The 13,238-nt window shown below is 46.7% G+C and overlaps 1 protein-coding gene across 1 annotated transcript in view; it reads right to left on the bottom strand.

Annotated features, from left to right (window-relative positions):
* FLI1 (Fli-1 proto-oncogene, ETS transcription factor) overlaps positions 1-13,238 on the bottom strand; it is a 135,323-nt gene that overhangs the window by 30,158 nt on the left and 91,927 nt on the right. Inside the window, exons 4-5 of the mRNA XM_008566495.1 lie at positions 10,280-10,483; positions 1,860-1,925 (exon numbers count right to left, since the gene is read on the bottom strand). Of these exons, the coding sequence (XP_008564717.1) occupies positions 1,860-1,925; positions 10,280-10,483 (270 nt within the window). The remainder of the gene's footprint in view (positions 1-1,859; positions 1,926-10,279; positions 10,484-13,238) is intronic.

The raw sequence follows: 13,238 nt of genomic DNA, 5'->3' as shown, positions 1-13,238 counted from the left end.
TAGAGGAGAGGGCTAGGGCTAAGGCCCCAAGGAGGAAGGAGCTGGTTAGCAACACCTTTCCCCTTAGATAAACCTGTGTCTAAACTAAAACCTGTATTTTAAGCCCAGTGTCACAAAATCTCCCATTGGCTCTGGCCCCGAGCCTCCCTGGTTAATTCTGATGTTGTCAGCAAGCTGTAACCTGCAGAGTCGGAGGAACTTGTAAGGATCCTAATTCAGCAATTCAGAGGTTAAAGGCACCTCCCTTCCCTCCTTCTCTTCCTCTTTCCCTCTCTCCCTCCGTGGTTCCTTCCCTTTCTCTCTCTGTTCCTTCCTTCCAAGAAGCAGATCCCTAGCTGCAAATGGAATGAAACTCAATATATAAAACAAATCAAAGCAGAGCGGCTCTGGATGGAGGCGCAGCTCTCCGGCTGTGCTGCCCGGTCATCTCCTTAGAAGCCAAGAGCTTTAGAATCGGAACTTGACTCCTGCTGATTTAGTTCAGCCCCTTTGTTTGACAGGAAACTGAGGTTCAACAGTGCCCTGACCTACGGTCTAAGGTGTTTGTCACTAAAATGAAATTTCTCTCTCACAGACATTTACAACATGATGTTAAAACAGGTTGTTAAGTAAAATGTGGCTCAGACTAGAATGAATCAATACCACTTCAATTTTCATAGCAACATTCAACAAATTTGACTTGGAAAGGCAAAAGCGTAGCAGAGACAGAACTGGCTCAGGGCGGCGCAGGAGAGAAGGAAGCAACTGAAAAACACTAGGTTTAAAAGCGGATTAATGTGTTGTGTATTTCTTCTACTAATGTTCTGGTCATTATCAAACTATAAAATTGTTAACAGGAAATGCAAAGTCCTATGTGATCAAAGGTGTAACTTTGGGCAAGACATGTAGGGTCTTTGGGTTTGTTTCTTCCACACCCCATGAGGATTTTGAACCAAATGGTCTCGTCCCTCAGAAGAGCCTTAAGTTTCCCTGAAACGTTATGCTGCATTACACTGTATGCAACTGATGCTGAAAACCGCCACCTGCATTCTATACTGTGCAAGGTGTGAGTTAAAAAAAATGTTAGGGAAGGAGAGAGAGCCAGGGATGAGAGAATGCCTGCCGTACCCCTGTCATTCCTCAAGTTCCCACTCAAAAGTCCCCTCCTCTATGGAAATTTTTCTTCTGCCGTGAGAAGATTTTTTTTACTCCCTCTATGGTTCCAATAATTATTTGTTCACGTTTTTTCCTCCCTTAAACCAGATACCATGACTTGTTCATTTGTTTAAATGCCTAAAATCTAACACAGTATCTGGACCAATCCTCATGATGTTGTTTCCGAAATAAAGATGCTGACAAATGTTAATGTGATATTTGCTAAAATCCTCATTGGCAAAAATCATTTGCTGAGACTGGTTTCTTTCTGTTTCAACCCAAACAAACCAAACCAGACAAAATCCTTAAACCACCACTAAAAATGAATTGACATCGCTAAACTTTGTTAGGAAAAAAAACTTAAGAGGTGGACATGCTAAAATCCTTGAAAATCTTCATTTCATTACCTTCAGCAGAGAAAACCCCCAACTTTCAGCTCTGAAAATAAGCAGTATCTACTTCATTCTAAGAGCAACACATTTTCTTTCATGGAATAACAACTTCAAGTTATATCTTTATGATATTATTACAAGACATTTTAAAAGCTTGTTTGTTGTATTTTTGCAACTAGTGGCACAGGTGGCTTCTTGTTTTGTATGCTAGAAAAAATTGCATGGAACAAGGAGGAGGGGGCACAGACTGAAGTTTTGCACATCAGTCTTAACGGTATGGGACTGTGTCATGACTGCTACTGAAGAAAATTCTCAGCTCCTGAGACAACTCACCTTCTTTGACACTGAGTCGTGAGGATTGGTCTGTGTGGGGAGTTGTGTTATAGGCCAGCAGTGAACCTGAAAGGCAAAGCAAAAACAGGTTATAACCAAAACATCCTTCTGAGATCAAGAGCAGGAGATGGCAGGAGAAGGGAGTAGGGAGGGGAAGAGATGGGGAAAAGGGAAGAGGGACAGAGGAGAGAAACAGAAAGCTAATGCAATCCATTTGCTCGGAGCCGATCATGCAGGACTGCAATGGCCTTGGCAATGGCCTTGGGAGGTAGAGTCAGAGTGAGGTAGGAAAGACGTCTGGTGGGGCCCAAGGCCGTGCCCCCGAGCTGCCATATTGATCGTTCTGAAGTGCTGGTGGGAACGCAAGACTCAGACTCAGTAAACCCAGGTCTGTTCTAGTTCTGTTACCCACCCACCATGTGACCATGGGTTAGTGACTTTACACGTCTAGACTTTGATTTCTTCATCAGAAAAATGAAGGGGTTGAACTAGAGTGAGAGCTGGCAAACTTTCTCTCTAAAGACCAGATAGGAAATATTTTAGGCTTCAGAGGCAACATGCAGTCCGTGCTGCACATTTTTCTTAGTTTTTGTTTTCTTTTGTCCATGAGCCAGATTCGGCCATTTCTGAGCCGCCGTGAGTAGTTTGTCCCGCCCTGAGGAGGAGCTGGTGCCATTCCGTCTTGCTCTCATGGCCTCTGGATTGAGTACATCGGGTCCTTTTACAGGTGGGGGTGAGCTGCTTGGATTTGCCTTGTTGGTGGAGGGAGTTTTGGAAGTCGGGAAGGGGGGTGTGGTGGTAGGACTCCAAACAGGAACTTTTGCCTCCTTTTGCCAACAACTGTTTGAAGAGTAATGCACTGAATTTTTCCCCAAGTGCTGATAAAAAATCTTTTATAAGTAAACTTCAGTGCGTATCTATTCTGTACCAGGCATTTGGAAGGAATGATCATTTTTGCTGTGTTGTTGCACATAAAACACATTCTCCCTCTTTCCTAAAACTAGATTTGTTCCTGCGTTTAAAGTGAATTCAAGAGTTTTATTTTGTAAAATGTAGCATTTTTTGTGATTCTTCTTGAGATTCTTCTCAGGAAATCTTAAAGAGCCATCAAAACTAGGGCTAGGATCTGCTTTTACAAAAGACACCAAAAGCTCAACTCATGTGTTTGAGGCTAAGAAAATTTTTCTAAACAACCCTTTTCCCTGCTCCCTGTGGCCAATGGGCTGAGATGGGTGCCAGGCCAGCGCTGGGGACGGGCTGTCAGACGCTGCTATTTTTAGTCTCCAGTCATGGAAGAGGTGCAGGAGTGGAGCTGCTGCCTCACCCAGCTGTGGGCGTTTGGTTGTGTGCCTCGGAGGAAATGTGTGCCTGCCAGGCTGGATGGGGAGGAGCAGCATCGCCTAAGAGTCCTCCTCCAGCTGCCTACAACGCAGGACTGCCGGCCTGGGCGACTGTTACTTCTAGCTCTGAAACAGATCCAGCCGAGAACAAGGCAGGGGCGGGGGTGGGATGGAGACTGCTGTGTGCCAGAGTGTGGGTATGTGGATACCATCTGAGAAACAGGACAGCCACATGAATATAATATCCAAGAACCAGCTACATTGGTTAGTCCATTCTCAAGAATATCAGTGATAAAATGAGGCGGGGACAGCTTCATTTTAATATGTTATGATGCAAATGAGCATTTAAAATTAGACCTGCCTCTTACCACTGACTAACTTTGTGACCTCCGTCAATTTAGCTCTTCTCTCTGAGCCTCAGGTTCCTCATCTGTAAAATGGGCTAATAGCAATAGCTACTTACTATGGCCGTTGTGAAGATTAAGTAAAATAATGCAGGTAAAGTACTCAGAACAAACCCTGGCTCATAATAAGTGTCCAATAAATAATAGCTGTTGTCATTGCTATTTTTATATCCCTTCATCTATAGACACAATTACATTCAGAAAAACCTTAAAAAGAAAAAGCATTAGTTTTGTCTTCTGGAACTAGAGTTATGAATGGGTTCTGCTGCAATAAGAAATAATCCTCCATGGCTAGAAGGAGGTTAAAAAATGGAACCAAATGTTACAGGAGAATAAAAAAAAAAAAAAAAAAAAAATCTCAGGAGTCAGATCAAGAATGCCTGCCTCTCTGTCCTTGACATGTTCTCCCTCAGGCTGAAACCTCACTGCTGGAGCAAATAAAGAAAAATGATGGTCTCTGAGGAGCAGACTGCCTGAGTCATTAGTGCAGATTTAGCTGAGAGCACGAAGCTTAGATAAACCACATTTATTAAATTTCCCCCTTGGTGAAAGTTCTTCTTTGGGCACACATGAATTCCACAGGAAACTCCCAGAAAGCCAACAGAAAGGGTCGTCTGACCCCTCCAAAGCATGCATGAAATATGTATTTCATGGCAACCTAGGAGAAGGATTTTGCCCTGAAGACTGTTCTTGGTTCAAGTTTCACTGCAAGAAGGAGAGGCAGCCTCCCCCAAGGAGGGGCTGGCTAGGGGCATGTAACCTCTCTCCCCAGGGACCCGCATTCCCTCTCTTCTCTGATTTTTGTTTAACCAGTTCCCCAGGCCACAGAGGGTGGCACAGTACAGTTCTTACGGGAACCTCTGTGGCTCTGGATTTCTTTCTCCTGCTTGGTGGTGCTTTCTGAGTTGACCCTGAGCTGGCCTGACGTGCTGCTGAGTGCCTAGTCTTTTCTGCCACCAGCTCTTCAGAGCAGATGGAGGGGATGTGCCACAACGGAGAAGGGAGAAGCCACGAATGGTGTGCCAGACACTTTTTCTTGTCTCCCTTAATCCTTGCACGAGCTATGCAAAGCCAGTATCACATTATTTCCTTTCGCAGATGAGGAGCTCAACATTCAGAGAAGCTTAGTCATTTGCTCAGGACCACACAGCCGGCCAGTGCAGCAGGCAGGATCCCCATCTCAGTCTTTCTATAGAACCTGTCCTCAGCCCAGCAGACCCTGCAGCCTCCCTACTAAATCGAAGACACAGGCAACACTCACCTATGGTGTTGGAAGGCAGGAAGGTAGTTGTGTTTGGGGAGACAGGATGGTGGTGATGGGGAGATGGCACGGGGGCTTCGATTCTACTCCTTGGCCTGGGGGTGTTTGTAAGAGGGAGTGGATTCACTTTGTCATAATTCCTCAAGTTGTGCACTTCTGATTTTTGCTTTTCTCTGTATGTTATACTTCAATTAAAAAGTATATATATATATATATATATACACACACACACACACACACACACACACATAGATGCTCCTCAACTTATGATGGGGTTACATCCCGGTAAATCCTTTGCAAATGGAAAATACTGTGTCTAAAATGCATTTAATACACCTAACCTAACAAAGAGCTTAGCTCAGCCTTGCTTACCTTAAATGTGCTCAGAACACCTACATTAGCCTACAGTTGGCCTAAATCATCTAACACAAAGCCTATGTTATGGTAAAGTGTCATGTAATTTACTGAATGCTGTATTGAAAGTGAAAAATAGAGCGGTTGTATATAGGTGCTTGAAGTGAGGCTTCTACTAAATGTGTATCAATTTTGCACCATCCTGAAATTGAGAAATCAGAAGTTGAACCACGGTAAAATCAGAGACCATCTGTACATATGATACATACATGTATATCTATCTGGGGCACTTTTTGCTCTAAAAAAACATGTGGTGGCTGCTGCTGAGAATGAAATGGCCTTCCTACAGTAAAAGCATAAGGAAAAAATGATTTTCCACTTTTGAGTCCCACTGCCAGCAATGTCTGGGATCCGAAATGAGCAGAGTGAAGCTTTGCAGGTGTGGGGTAGAGCCCCACAATCAGGCTTTCTTCAGCTCGACATTCCCTCAACCTAACCTGCTTTTCATCTGGGACACCTGGAGCAGGGAGACAAGGGTCCCCGTCCAAAGCCTTTGTCTCCTGCCTCGCTGTTGCCATAGAATTCCCCGGCGCCCCTCGCAGCCAGCCATTGAGTCTGGTCTTGCTTTCTCTGGCTGAGTGTGCGGGTGGGGGTGGGGGGTGGAGTAAGGCTCTGTACTCTAAACAACAGGCCTGGCTGGCTACCGGGTCCAGGGAAAGCTGGCCTTTTGTTCTGCTGGAATCCTGGTCTCCTTTACCGGTCCAACCCCAGGCCTGGAAGGGATAATACTTCACCAGCTTAATTGCCAGGCCCATCACCTTTGCCCGACCATCTGAGGTTGCAGGTGGGAAGACCACAAAACACGAAATGTGCTTTCCATTAAGTTTAAATTAAAAATGGGAATCAAGATAGATACTTTTCAGTGGTCTCCCTCTCACACAATATATTTCATGCTCTTGAGCTGACACTGTTTGAAAACAGTTTCTTAGTATATTTCCCAGGTCAGATCTGGATAGACATACAAACCCAAATTGTTTGTAAAACAAAAAAAGCCTTTTCTTTGGCCTCCAGTCACCCCCACGCAGGCCCTTTTGGGCTCCCAGACATCCCCAAACTCCCCCCAGTGGCCCTGAGCCTGAACTGCCAGCTGGGAACAGACGGCCCTCACTTCCTTGGAGGCCAGGCCCAATCTCACTTCCCGCAGCCTGTGCCCTCAGTGCATGGCCTCTGCCTAACGGTGTGTGTCTGAGAGAGATACTGGCGGGGCCGCCTGTCAGGTCTGGGGTTTGGGGTGCCATGGGGAGGAGAGAAGGATAGGGTTAGTGTGGTGATAGGTTTGCTTAATCTGCCTCATTCCAAGAGGGCAGAGGAAAGTTTTTAGAAAGCATTTATCTCTTGGTACAAATAGAAACAGAAAATGCTGCGGGGAAAGTGGCCTGACCCTTACTGTGGAGGCCCCAGGGGAGACAGGTTGGAGACAAGTGTCACAGGTTCGGTTGCATCTAGCACCAGGGTAGACACCTGAGCAGTGTGAGCCTGGGGGCCCGCTACAGACTGGGACTGAAGAGCCCTGAGTCTTAGATACCAGATGCTCTCCACTAGATGGACACCTTTGAACCAATTTCTGAAGCTTTCCAGGACTCAGTTGCTTTGGCATTAAAATGGGGATTATAAATAGTTGTCGATATGGTGACCACAAGGGGGCATCCTCTCTATATAAGGTGAACGACACCCGGCAGATGCCAGCCTGAGCCTTGTGTTCCCCCAGGAGACTTCAGAATGACCCCAAGTACTGTAGGCACCCTTGCCAGACCCAGCCCACACAGTCCTCCTGGAATTTCAAGTATGGGTGATGTTACATAGCCACTCTGCCTGGGACAGCTGACATGCCCAGGTATGGAGATCAAAGCCCTCCCCACCCCCCAACCTCCGGGCAGGCTAGATAAGTTCAACACACCAGGCCACCAGGGTATAGAGGGGCTCAGGACATTGATGTTTCTTCTCTGCCCTGGAAAATACATTTCAAAATTTTAAATGTGGCATTTAAACTGTAAAATTATAGCGCCTCTCCCAGACAAGCAGAATAGTCAAGCTCCTTTTGTGAAAGTGTAAATTTGATGCCAGAACTCTTATCCTACAAGTTTTCCATTTTTTCTACTAAAGTCCAGAAAGATCAGATCAGAAAAGCACCACCAATGTGGGCTCTTCTGATTTGCAACAATCCACGGGCTCAGGTCTCCGGTTCTCCTCTGCTGGCTTTCCTTTGTCGACAGTACTTCCCCCATCGGTGGTGAGGATCTCAGCTGCTTTCCTTCCACCTCTTGCCAAAGTGGAAATGTTTGAGCCCCAGCCCCTCCCCCGACAAAGAACGGGTAGACGAAGCACAAGCAGTTAAACCCCATCTCCTTGCCCCCACTCGGTCACCTCGACCCCTTTCCCGGAGCACCTGCCTCCCTCCTAAGCACAAAACATGCTCTGGAAGTCAGTCTGAAGAAAAAATAACGTGTGTGAAGCCATGCTGGTCGGCACTAGAAAGTCCCCAGCAATCCGTAGAGCCGACCGTGGCCAGCACATGGCCTCCTGCAGGCATCTCAGAGGCCAAGCGCCACCCAACGCCAGAGGGTCCCAGAGGCTGGACCCCCAAGGTCCAGTCCCAAAGAAGCAGGAATCAAAAAGTTTTTTCCCTGACAGTGGACTGCTTTAGGTCCTCAAAAGGCTATTATAATACTATGTCGGGGCAAGTTTTTTTTTCTTTTTCACTTAATACAACGAGTCTCATCTTTGCTTTCTCGGGCAGACGTTTTTTATATCAATGCACAGAACACTTTAGAGTGAGCTTCTTCACCCAACCTTGCATCATGAGCCCTTCTCGTGGTTTTTCACAATCATCATTTTAACGGCACCAACTTTGTGTCTTGTCGATGTCCTGTTATTCAGCCATCCTCCTGGTTCTAGAAATCTGCTCTGCATTTTGCCAGCCTTCCATGTATGTGCTTGATTCCACCTCCTCTCAATTCTGGAAATTTGCTCTGCTAATAAGCGCCTTTCTGGAAACTTCACATTTTTACTGCTTTGGGGTCATCTTCCTTAATATCTACAAATATTCTTAAAAAGAAAGAAGCAATCCTCACTTTTTCTTGCCGTACTTTACCCCCAAATACCCAACTCTGCACCTCCACTTTTCCTCACCTGCTCAGGGCTTCAGCCCTTGTTATCTGGTCTCCTGCAATAGAAAGTCTCCCCAATGGTCACCAATGGTCACCTTCTCACATTCCTGGGCCTCCTGGGCAGCAAGTGTCTCACTTTAGTGTCTGTGACTCAGGTTCTTTGGTGACAGAAAGTGCTAGCAAGACCTGAGCTGTTTAACAGACTGGTCAGAAAGCAAGGCCTGGGGTGACATGGTACGAAAGGCTTTCCCCACGTGGAGTCACAATGCACTTGAACGTTTTCCCAACAAGGGCACCTGCCGTGGAGCCCCAATTACTGGGCCTGTTAACTATTCAGAGTGCGCTGTCCATGCTGCTGCTATCATTTCTCCTCCAGCAAAGGAAGAAAGGGGGTTGGGGGTCCTGGGCCCAGCGGACGCCAGGAGAAGCGGAAAAGGCAGAACTGGCCTGTGCTTTGCTTTGCTGGTCTCTCCTCATGCCCAACCTCTCTGTGCCTGCCTCTACCTCCTGCCCTGCCTAGATCATTGCAGGACTCTGTTCAAAGATTCTTATTTTTTTAATTCTACAAACACTTAAAGTCTGAGAAATAGACATCATTAGAAAATGCTAATTTTTCCAAAGCTCAGAAAAAGTGGGTGGAACATTGCCCCCTTTTTTGAAGTTGCTGTTTCTTGGGCTGACCTCATGTTGCAGCAAGACTCAGACATGAGGTCATTGCTCTGGTGCTAACACACACGGCATCATCCACTCTCCCCCACGGGTTACCAGACACCTTGGATGGGCGACCAGAGAGCCGAGAGGCACCGCAGGATACGTCCGAAGGCTTTAAAATTTTTTTTAACCTTTTCAATGCTGTCCAAGGATCTCAGTATTTGAAGGGGACCTAAAATCATCAAACACCTTCCCAAAGTTTAACTCTTGTAAGACTCCCAGCAAGCCTTGGCCATTTTCAGCTAACACCAAATCCTGAGGCTGTCCGTCTGTCTTTGGATGGGCTGACTATTAGTTAGCAAGCCCCTGCGTAAAGTGAGCCAAATTTGTCTTCCTATGGCTTTGACTCCCTGATTCTAGCACCATCTTTGCAGGCCACACAACAACCCTTCCATACCTGCAGGTAGCACTGATATACCACCTGGCCTGGATTTCTGGTGAAGAGTTAAAGCTGAGGTTATCAGCAGGTCTAAATGAATTCCATTCCTTTGCTCTGTGTGCATTTCACATCAAATGAAATTCACATCAAACTGATGGGCGCCTGGTGCTAAGGAACCTCGTATTGGATAAATCCTTTGGATGATTGCCCGCTTGCTTTCTTAAGCTCTCTCTTTCCTAAGCTCTTTTCGTTCTCCTGCTGTACTGGGAGAAGGCTTGCAACAGATCCTACACACCTGTAGCATTGGCCGCTCTCCCTGCTCAGTAAGAAATTGTGCAGGTCGCAGCCCTGTAAGGTGGGGTTAGATGGTTCCAGAGTGACCCCAAGGATAGGAGGTTAATACGTACATTTTCAAAGCCTTAAACCCCAAATTCACTAACACAGAGTTTCCTGTAGGAACTTCAAATCGTTGCTTAGGAGAACACCAACCAGGGCATCCATCTCTGTATAATTCCAGGTGGCAGTAGCTTCTGGAAAGAGGTTCTCATGTGGAGAGTGAAACTAGCCTCTGGCAGACACCCCCACCCCAGCCCCAGGTCACAGCCCCCTACTTTTTCTCCATTCCTCAATTTACTTCTCTTGACACCTCAAGACTGGGTTTGCCCCGGGCAGGGTCTGCGGGAGCCCACGTGGCCTGGGCCAGTAGCCCCTGCAGCAGCGCACCGAATTGCGCCCCCTGGCGGCTCCGCGGGGGAGCGCGGCCGGGGAGCCTCCTGCAGCCCTGGCGTGGCCTGGGGCACTTACTTTCCCTGAGGTAACTGAGGTGCGACAACAGCACTTCCGTGTTGTACAGCGACGTGGCTCGGAGGAAGTCCTCCTTGTTCATTTTACACAGTTCCTTGCCGTCCATGTTCTGGAAAAAGGACGTGTCGATCTCCATCAAACCGTACTCCTTGATGGCCCATTCCAGCCACTGCCGCACGTGCTCCTGCGTCCACAGCGTGGGGTCTGCAGCGGGGAGGACAGGACGCTGTTAGCAAGGGCTCCCCAGCCCCACACAGGGGCTGGCCGGGCAGCCTCCCTCCCTCCTCCTCCTCTGCATTTCTCTCCCTCCCTCTCTGTCTCTGGGAAAGCCAGTTCCCTTCCAGATGGCCCCCCAGAACCCCCGCCTGGCTCCACCGCCTCTGGTGCTGCCTGAGCCACTTAGCACTGTTTGGGTGGGGGCGTGGGGGAGGTTCTCAGCTGCCTCCCTATATATCCTGACAGGACACTCTTTAAAGGTTTTGGAGGGCAACTGAAACCTTTGCCTGAGAAATGGTGGCATCAAAAGGAAAATAAACACAGTTCTACAGATCCAGGGACCAATGTCTCTGGAAAGGAAAACCATCTGTATTTTAAGAATATTAATGATTTCATGAAAGAACACGGATCCCTCAAATGGCTATAGAAAAAAAAAATCTGTGTATACACTTTTACTGCAAATCCATCTGTGCAGTTGGAAAACCCAGTGGTGTTAGTCTCTAACATCCATCCAATCTGGATTTTCTCCTTTTGGGGACAGCTGTGTTGAAATTTCTACCAGATCATCCCCCAAACATTTTCAGGGTGCTTAAATACCCAGATGAGTAATAGTGTTACAGGCAGGAAAACTTTTAGCCTGAGTGAATGTAAATATCGTGAGGACTGAGGCCGTCTCTATCCTAGGACCCTCACAATTCCTTCTCAGCGAGGGATGTGTGTGTATCTTGTGTGGGGCGCACTTTGAGCTGGAGTGATAAGTTCCAACAGGTTCCACAGTAGGTAGAGCCCTTATATCTTATCACAGTCTGGAACCCATCTCTTCTTCTCTTGGCAACCAATTGTTGGTGGATCCAATGAACACTTTCCCTTCGATTAAATGTCCCCCCAAAACTTAATCCCCACTATAACTGTTGAGGGTGAGAAATCCTATTACGGTAATTGAAAGGTGAGGCCTTGAAGAGGTGATTAGATTGTAGGACAGTGCAGTAGTGAATGGATTAATAATGGTGGCCAGGGGCATGGTTCTGAGGGCTTTAAAAGGAGAGTGAAGGAGGAGCTGTCTCTCTCTGTCTGCTCTGCCATTTTTTGCCATGTGAGTCCCCTGGGTCACTATCCCCACCACCAAGACTCTCACCAGATGTGTTCCCTGCACTTTGGACTTCCAGCCTCTAAAACTGTAAGCAATAAATTTAGTTTTCTTTATAAATTACCCACTTCTGGGTATTTTGTTATAAACCACAGAAGTGGACTAATATGCACCTTAAATCTGCTCAATGTAGAAGAAAATTGCATGGCTCCTGCCCTCAAGAAGCCCATATCCCCACGAAACATTTAGGTAGGAAAGCGCATAACTAAGCAATGGATTTTGTGGTGGTCGTTAAAGGACTCATAGTAGAAGGGAATAGCGTGAAATTGGAGAGTCGTGGAAGGAAGGCATCCTGGAGAGAAGGGACCTAGCATTTTGTTGTAAGTGGGCTGTTTGCCTCCAACTTCCTCTGGGCCTGCTCTTCTTAGCATCCTTATTTGGCAGGAATACCCATGCCACCTCTCAACCAACTTACCCTCTCATTGTACAGTCTGTGAAGGCTCTTGGCAAAAGTGGGAATCAGGTTTGAACGATTAGGAGTGGTCATGGGGAAAGAAACAATGTGCTGTTGTCTCACTCACACCTTACAGCTGGGCAGACAGAGGCAGAGGAGAGTTTGGGGTCCTGGTCACAGGCTGGTGCCAACTGTGACACTGACAATCCAGTACCCATGACTAGTGACAGCCCAGACCGCAGGTGCTTGCTACATGCTGGCTTCTCCACACATCCTATTTTTCCTTATCAAGGAAATCCTGCAGAATGGGTTTTGTTATTCCCATTTCGCAGATGGAAAGTGGAGTCGTACAAGGTGAAGTCGCTTGCCCGCAGTCTCATCACTGGTAGCTGGTAAACTTCTGAGCCAGGTTCCAACTGAAGTGTCCACAGCACTGATTAAGTTGCAGAGGTAGGTCCCCCAAAGCCCCCTCTCCTCTTGCCGTGTCACATCTGCCGTAATCACCTGGGAGGTGCTCCACTCTCACGCCAGAACCCAGCTCCTCTAAAGCGTCATTGGACAAGTGTGTGTTGGGAACCCTCTCCTACTTTGTTTTACTCTGTTACTCTCCAGGAGCAATTAGGCATGGACCAGTAATAAATGGGAATAATTTTGCACCTTTTCGTAAATCTAAAGAAGCATGTCCTGAGGGGAGTTGGATTATGTAGCGTATTATTTCATCCTTTGCATCTCCTAAGTCCTCACTTTTAGTATCCAAGGCCTCAAATTCAATTTTACACCATATATGCTATTTATTTTATTATTTCTTCCCTTGCTTTAGGCTCTATCACAATATTATTTCTCTACCTCTACAGCACAATGAATTATAAATCTTCCACTCTGGATTATTCTAAACTCTTCCAAATGTACTTCCTGGATGATTTAGTTCTAGTTTCTTCCCATCTGAACATGGAGCTGGTGAATAACTAGGGCCCTCATTTATATTTGTCTTAAAATCCCATCGTAAATTCAATTGGTTATTCCACTAATGTTTTACTGCCTTGATTTGTGGACTTGCCCCAATGAGACTTTCCCTCATGTCCAGGAGGCTGAGCTGGAGGAAGCCAAATTGTCTGAGGATAATGCTTGAAGATCGAGCCATAGGTAAAATAATGAAGTAAATTCATAGCTTGTGAATTCATTATGCAAAGTGCTTTGAAAAC

The sequence above is a fragment of the Galeopterus variegatus genome, unplaced genomic scaffold, assembly GCF_000696425.1.
Source record: "Galeopterus variegatus unplaced genomic scaffold, G_variegatus-3.0.2 Scaffold247, whole genome shotgun sequence".
NCBI lineage: Eukaryota > Metazoa > Chordata > Mammalia > Dermoptera > Cynocephalidae > Galeopterus > Galeopterus variegatus.
The sequence above is the reverse complement of the archived record's forward strand: the minus strand, read 5'-3'. Positions and strand labels throughout refer to the sequence as shown.